The sequence below is a fragment of the Haliotis cracherodii genome, unplaced genomic scaffold (genome assembly GCF_022045235.1).
Source record: "Haliotis cracherodii isolate W230 unplaced genomic scaffold, xgHalCrac1.p SCAF_18, whole genome shotgun sequence".
NCBI classification, from domain to species: Eukaryota; Metazoa; Mollusca; class Gastropoda; order Lepetellida; family Haliotidae; genus Haliotis; species Haliotis cracherodii.
In genome coordinates, this window is record NW_027266273.1 from 2,026,711 (window position 1) to 2,034,827 (window position 8,117).

The window sequence follows — 8,117 nt, forward strand, 5'->3', positions numbered from 1 at the left end:
ACATACAAATATTACATATAAACGACACTGAAATACTCTTAATGCATACGCTTTTTTCCCCAGTTTAATGTGACCAGTAGAAAATATACATGACATCAGTTAGAACAAATTATACAAATACATTACAACATAAATTCAATAAGCACATATATATAATCGAGACGTTTTAAGTTTATACAGCACAAGCTCTCTTTGACTGTGGGGGAGTATGTATTTCTTTCTCATCCTTCGTGATACTGGTTATAACACAGCGACTCAGTTAAGTGTAGGAGAAAAGCCGAAGGTGGCGCAAGTTGTGGCAGTTTGATGAACACAAGGGACATACGTATGGTGCTGACAAGAAACAGGATCATAATAAGGGCGAATCTGGAATTCGAACCACTGTCCTCACATCCAGACTCGACAAAGGAATAAAATTCTTTAAAAAAACATTTTCGCCACCTTGTCCCGTAAATTCGCAATTCAAACATATGTTTGAAACAAGCTATGGATTATTATTTCAAAAGTCAAAAGTCAGATTAGTAAGGTTTGTATTTAACTATGCTGGTTATTTTATGTCCTTGATTCGTTCAAAAGGAGTAAGATCGTATACTGAAGATCAAGTAACTAAACAATTTTGTCAAACAATTATACATGGTCACCAAGGAATCCTAAAACAAGCGATGCTTGCATCAAGCAACTATTGGTTGGTGCAGTGAACTTCGGTTGCAGATGATTCTTCAAGAACTGAAAAGGAAAACGAGAAAGTATACTTCATTAATCAGTACAACTGCGTTCCAAGTGGCTTCATCAGGTTTCAAAGTTTTGGTTTAAGGTTTCGTTTGTGTATATGGATAGCTGATAACTATATATAACATATTTGGGACTCAACCTAAAAATGTACGAGAATCTGTACTTTACTAAGAAAGTGTTATCCCAAATATAACATTTGTTACATATTTTCAGATGATACATAATTTATTGTAGAAGCAGTTTCGTGTTCATACTTGTCTGTTTTGAGCCTGGGCTTACCGTCCATGTTGTACGGTTGGAGAAAGAGGCCTTCACGAGCCTCACAGAAGCCAGGATACCCCCCGCAGTTCATGTAGACCCTGGTGTTGTCATCGGCTCGCGTAACGTTCATCCAGTACATGAAGCCGGTGTCAAGCCAGGTCGTCTAAGGAAATAGATTTGGAATTTTTATTAAATCGGTCAGCCTGTACTGTATGTTACTGCACAGTGCTGAAGACACTTAAAAAAAATCAGTGTGAACACATTATTTTGAGGACAGTTGGCCACCGCGGAAAAATCCACTGCCGTCAAGTGTAACCTGGCCCACGAGCAAACCTTCAATACTTGCTGTTGTTATCAGCTGCACGGACGATGTTTGTTGTTCAACGCCGCACTCAGCAATATTCCTGCTATATGAAGGCGGTCTGTAAATAATCGAGTCTGGACCAGACAATCTAGTGATTGACATCATGAGCATCTATCAACGCAATTGGGAAACATTAATCAGGGGGAAACGTGATTCTATAGATTATTTTTAACTCATACGGGACACAACTCTGTAAAGTGAATTGCGGCGCCTTAGACGACTGGCCACCCGTACCGCCTTGAGTTACTAGAACATCCGAGAAACGATATCTGTTAATTGGGTGTCCAACACATCAGTTGTTTTCCTTTGCAACAGAAGCAATTTGGAATTGACAATGACATATTAATAATTACATAGTTTCATAACTACCTCCGACGTTACGGCCATGCCAGTTCCACTCAAATCGATGGTAAACGTGCCGCGAGGTCCGCATGAAGCCTTGACTCCATCGTTGTGTTTGGCATAACAATCTGAAGCAACTCCATACAGCAATTTCGAATTTGTGTAGTTAGCAAATGTGTGGTCGTTTGTGGTAACTCTCAGTGACTGAAAAAGAAATCATGTCACACCAGACATAGGAATCTATGACAGCCATTTAGACAGTATATGTTACCCACAACCAGCAGATCCTGACACACCAAAGACACGTAACTCTGCACAGCTACTCCCGGTGCCCTAAACGGATTAACATATTGCAGTTGGTGAATCCAACGAGTACTGCTTTGGTACTTACTTGTCAATACTCATGATCACGATGAATCTGATATTCGTACCCTGGCACAGTCAAGGGACACAACTCTGCATAACAAATTTAGTCACTTCATCACCCGCGCCTCCAATAGCATCAAAAACAGCATCGTTATGGATTAGCTGAACCAATCTGTTGGATCATTAACCTAGATTCGACGACTGAGTCAGATACACAACATGCTATCATAAAACATTGGATCCCTTTGTGTGTTAATGGAACAATTACAATTTGAAAACAATGTTTTCGCTTGTTGTTCAGTCTTTATATATTCTGTGGAAGTATACATATACCATGTCACTATAATTTCATTTGTCTGGTTGTATGCCGCGCTCAGCAATATCCCACGAAATTGGGATACAATGACAAGCATCAACCAAGTCAGCGAGCCTGACCGCCCGATCCTAGTCGCCTCATACGTCAAGCATAGTCGTATTCTAACCAAGATCTTCACGGGACTACTATAATAATATGTTTTGCTCCGTTCATATGATAGAGGTTAAGGGTGAATGCGTGATCTAAAGCGCTGCTGTGCTGAGAAGCGTTCCTTGTTGTGCCAGGATCCGCTTGTCAAGGGTTCAAATTCAAGATTCGAAGCCATTTTGATTCTTGATATTTTGGTACAATTCCATGTCCGTTAGTAAATATAAATGTCTATAAATTTCATTACATTGTATTTCCCTCCAATTATTAGTGATATAACTGTAACACTGTTCAAAGCAGCGTTAAACCCTGGATATAACATAATATCTTACCCGTGTGTCGATCTTGATTTTATTGAACCAGACCTCCCCACCGTTTCCATCACAGGTACCTGCCAGGCCCTCCTCCTCTCCAGCGCAGTCAGGGTTGCGGAGGATGGGGTAGTAGCCATAGTTAGTGACAGGGAGAGTCAGGTAGTCCGCGGGTTCCGTGGACGCCATGTTGTGGCAATATATGCGGGCTTTGACCATGTTGAAGTCGCGTAGGTATATCCAGTACTCACCATCACCACTCTTGGGTGCGCACTGCTTAACGTCGGCACAAGATGAGGGGAATTCTGTTTTAGGAACACATAACAAATCAAGGATGAGTGAGTCTGTGACTGACTCCACTTTGGGCAGTTTCAGTTATGTCATGATGTGTCAGTTTTAAGACCAAAGTGACCCGTACAGACCAAAAACTGCCTCCGTGGTCTAGTGAAAAAGCGTCCGCCTGGAGAGCGGGTTTCGATCCCCGGTCTCGTCATACCAAAAGATGTTAAAATATGGTACTTGTTCTACCCTATCTGGCGTTAACAAGTATTTAGGGGCTTGTCGGCTAGGGATCAGCATACTGTGACTGAGAGGGGTATTCATGTTAAACTGTGGCATGGTATCTCAGTGTGCTAGCCCTATCAATTGGCATTCGTCCGGACTAGTACAAGCAGCCACACACACAGAGAGACCACACAGAGACCAACGAGCACGGGTACGGCGCTGGCACAGAAAGCTCATCAATCTGAACGAATCTCAAAAATCCCGAGCGAGCTTTAAACAATATTTTAGGTATATTACGGCGTGTCAGATTGAAGTAGGAGGAAAACCTAAAGTCATGCAACGGTCGATGACTTTGGTCAGAACCCCACAAGCAAGAATCGAGCTGACAAACTAAGAAACATAATCGGTTTCTATTGTCCCCTACTCTACACAGCAAACATTAACGACTATGTAAAACGACAGACTTCACTTCTGGGCCACCCAGACCCTATTTAATGAAGGGGATTGATAACAAAACATGTCAATGTGCGAAGTTTATGTTCTCGAGTGTACATGTACAAGATGTAGACCTCAGACATTAATTGGTACAATACAAATCCGATATAGCCATTCCAGTGGATTTTTCCAACAAATAAGGAAGCAGGATACCATGACGTCTTTCTGCTATCGGACTGTGTAAAACGAGTTCCTACGTTTTATTCCTACAATTCAATGTTTCACCGGCTTGACTTAGTGGGAGTGAGTGAGTCAGTTTTGAATAACCCCCTTTGAACATTATTTCAGGGGCGGTGGGATAGCCTAGTATTTAAAGTGTTCACTCGTCACGCCAAACCCCCGGTTTTGATTCCCCACATGGGTACAATGTGTGAAGCCGATATCTAGTGCCGCTCGCCGCAATAGTGCTGGAATATTGCTAAAAGCGTCGTAAAACAATACTCTCACTTCACCAATAGTTCAGTTATATCACGGCGTGTCAGCTAGATGTGGTAGGTAAGCATGATTTAGACGTGTACCACTTTGGTGAAAGCAACGAGCATGGGTATGATGCTCACAGACCTAGAAATAGAAGCAGGGCGAATCTGGGATTCGAACCCATGGTGTGTACCAGAAGAACCCAAAGTGATGCAGATCCTAGACGTTACTACCGTGGATGGGGTAGGCACATTAGCACGGGCTTGTGGTAACAAAGCAAGAATCCCGGTTTCAAACAAGCTTGAAGTGACTAAGTCACTCATCCCTGCATATGAACGTGCGTCGAAAAGGCGACAGTGCCACCCGTTCCCACAGTTCACAAAGTGAATTTACATACACCTTCCTAGTGGTATCCCTGCTATTGATGCACACGATAAACCACGAACAAATCCACTTCAAAAAGTATGTGGCACTTTCTATATTTATCTCGGAGTTATCCGGACCATCGAAACATATCGACATATCTGTAGTTTGAGACAATCAAACTAAGGATTCTGACTTTGTCGTAGAGTTATATTGTTTCAAACGGATTCGAGTTGGAGAGATTTCACGGTATTGTAGTATCTCAGTTGTATCAGTTGTGTCACTTTCATGTGGGAGGAAAACCTTGAGCGATACAGGTGAAAGACGTTTACCACTTTGGTGAACCATGACAAACCAAGAAACATAGTCAGGGCGTACCTGGGATTCGAACCCAAGATCAAGGTTCTCTGGCACGCTTAAGGGACGCAACTCCGCACTGCGTATTAAGGGAACTGTGACGTCTGAGACACCCATGCCACCCTTAGTGAAAGATATTTCAAATCAAGCTGGCATTAATATACTTGGCCTTTCATTTCATAATAATGCCCTCTGTGAAACGCATTTTATAAAATGTTTGTTTGACAATAAGTAAAGGACAGGCTCTATCTAGAACTTTGGTTGTAATTTGTTTGTTTGTTTGTTTGTTTGTAGTTTAACGCCGCACTTAGCAATATTCCAGCTATATGACGGTGTTCTGTAAATAATCGAGTCAGGACCAGAGAATCAAGTGATTGACATCATGAGCATCGATCAATGTAATTGGGACACGATGACATGCATCAACGAGCGAGCCTGACCACCCGATCCCATCAGTAGCCTCTTACGACAAGCATAGTCGCCTTTTACGGCAGGCATAGGTTTCTGAAGACCTATTGTACCCCGGATCTTCACGGGTCGCTTTAATTGTAAATCTTACCTATAGCGCAAGAATAACCTCCGTCCTCAGGGATACATGTCTCGTGCACGTCGCAGTCATGGAGTTTACACGTCCGAGCAAGTAACTGCAATTCATTAAAGTACAGGAATAACAAGGAATGTGAATATACTCTTAAACAACCGTTAAGCATTGGGGTATAAACTTTTGCACCATAATAAAAAAAACACATGTAGTCTGTAATATTCAATGTTCATGATCCTAAAACTGAACAATAGGAACTGAAACATTGTACAATTGTATCAGTTCACAATTTGACAAGACGAAAAGGTGTGGGCTGGAAAGAGCACGTTTTGGTAGCGGCTCGTCATCCAAGGTGGTATGGTTGTCGAAACGAAACGGTTTTCCTTTGTGGCTGATTGAGTGCTCCCTGGGGCAACATACAATCAATATCAACTGCTACCGTCCTCAGAAAAGAAATGCCACTTTGTCACTGCTATCAGTAGTGAGTGTACCTGTGTCCCCTGTTGTATTCACAACTCCTCTGGTACGCCTGGGAATCGGGTAATGATCCCACAACAACACTGGCATGTCTCTCTTCCCACAAAAGTGGTACACCTGTTGAGCGGCAAATGACATTTTGTCTGGATTATCATGCAAACATCTTGGTTATCAACATGTAAAGCGCAGTTACCTCAATCGACAAGCTACAGGGTGTGTTTGATCTCGGGAAGCTGGGAAGCACATGTCACTTCTAGCCATTGTTTCAGAGTACCGCCATACCTACGATCGTATAACTACGATCGCTTTGTGGAAATGGGCCCTGCACACAGAGCTGTCCAACATACGTGGATCAGAAAGATTGTCCACAGGGTGACCTTTAACCTTTAACCAACTGACTAACTACGCCCCCAAACCGACTTTCCACGTAATGATTCGTGGGGGAGTGGGGGATGAGTGAGGAAACTAGTTTTTTTTAGTTATATTAGTTAATTTCTGTGAGTAACCCATTTGTCCTGTTTAAAGCTTTGGCAAAAACCCAGCATCAATGATGCTACAAAGAAAGAATCCAATTCGGACAATATAGGGGATGTGAATTTGGTACCTGAATGAAACTCGGTATGATTAACGGAGTTTGAGTAACTATTGACTGACACAGTTGACCTCGCATCAAACTGCGTAGCCCTACCTCCGGGAATTGATGTATATTTGAATGCACAACTGTAGATACTGGCACTGTAGACACTGGCCAGTAGAACGGATCACTTGTCTCCACGTCACGCATCTCACAGCTGCCGTCTTGAAGGTAGAAGTTGAACGACATGCACCTGGACCGCTTGATGCATTCGACAGCGCACAGCATCAGACCACCTGGAGTTGAAGCGTGTACAATATACTTACACCCCGTGATTGTTTAGGTCTGATTTTCTATGTTGAGGTCGAGGCAACCAAGTTTCCTTATTTTTATATTTGCAGTTGTCATGTGCATTGGAATTGAACCATAACCTTGACAATTATGGATGTAAATGTATGGTTCATAATGTAATCATTTAAAAATAGCCACGGGTATTCACATTGAAAATGCTTATTACTATTCTTGATGAGAAAGTAAGATGTGTTTTTGACACCTCTTTGAGCAGTATTTCAGTTGTATAAAGCATGCCAGCCTTATTTGGAAGAAAAGCGACACAATTATTATTTACACTATATTGTTACTATGTGAGATGTTCAGAAACTGTATGATACATGTAGATCGGTGCGCTGGTTATCACACGTAAACTTCATTTTCATGTTGAATTAGAGATATTGTTCCTTTTCATTGGGCGGATAGAGAGGAGGAATTGACTTTGACTTTGAATGACAAATTTTTAGTTTTCTCGTTAATGATTTAATACCTACCTAATTCGGCAACGGTTTAGGAAAAAAATGATTCTAACTTTAGGTAGATATCATTCATAGAATTAATATGGGTTTTTTTCCCTTTTCGTGACAAAATTATCCATACATCATTAATCCATTGTCATGGCAATTAGTACGCTAGGATGATCTGTCTCTTCAGTGTTGATCTTTATCAGGTCAGGATCCTCTGGAAATGAGAAACATTGTGGTCTTTAGTCTATGTAGACAGGTATATTTACTATTGGATTTACCTGTCGTTAAGTTCATAAACGGAGATCCTGCCCACGTATATCCATTCTTCAAGAAAGGGAGATTTCCAAGATCGGTGCACGTATTTGCTGCACACACGGTGCACAGGCTGACGGCCAGGAACGCCCCTTGTACACCATACATGTAGGACTTCATGTCAACGTTCTTTCAGCGACTTGATAGAAGCTGACAACATAATGGAAAACCAAACAATTGCTGATTCATTTATCTGAAAACTAAATTTTGGGATATCAACAATACAAATGTGCACGTATTGAATCCTAATGTGGTAGAAGAGAGTCCATGAGTGAGTTTGGTTTAACGCCTTGGACAGTATTTCAGTTATCTTACAATGTGTCAACAAATGATAACTCAAAATGACGGAGATATTAGATGTTACCACTTGAAACCAACATGGCACTGACAAACCAGTTATGGCAGTCTTGGCTCCTATGAGAATCGAACCCATGTTCAGCT

General features: G+C 41.7%; 1 protein-coding gene across 1 annotated transcript; it reads right to left on the reverse strand.

The window, feature by feature from the left end:
- Positions 1-679: 679 nt before the first annotated feature.
- Positions 680-7,796, reverse strand: LOC139465997 (A disintegrin and metalloproteinase with thrombospondin motifs 9-like). Its single transcript, XM_071248012.1, has 7 exons — positions 7,643-7,796; positions 6,682-6,863; positions 5,535-5,619; positions 2,861-3,144; positions 1,727-1,903; positions 1,012-1,156; positions 680-726 (listed from the first exon to the last, which is right to left on the reverse strand). Exons 1-7 carry the CDS (start codon positions 7,794-7,796, stop codon positions 680-682), a joined length of 1,074 nt encoding a protein of 357 aa, XP_071104113.1.
- Positions 7,797-8,117: the final 321 nt, after the last annotated feature.

What these genes read in the sequence shown, in the direction of transcription:
- LOC139465997 (XM_071248012.1), bottom strand. Translation starts at nt 7,796, where the DNA reads ATGAAGTCCTACATGTATGGTGTACAAGGGGCGTTCCTGGCCGTCAGC. An exon ending in ATATACATCAATTCCCGGAG is followed by an intron (nt 5,620 to 6,681) that starts GTAGGGCTACGC and finishes AATGAATTGCAG; the next exon opens with TTACTTGCTCGGACGTGTAA. An exon ending in AAATCAAGATCGACACACGG is followed by an intron (nt 1,904 to 2,860) that starts GTAAGATATTAT and finishes TTTCTTTTTCAG; the next exon opens with TCACTGAGAGTTACCACAAA.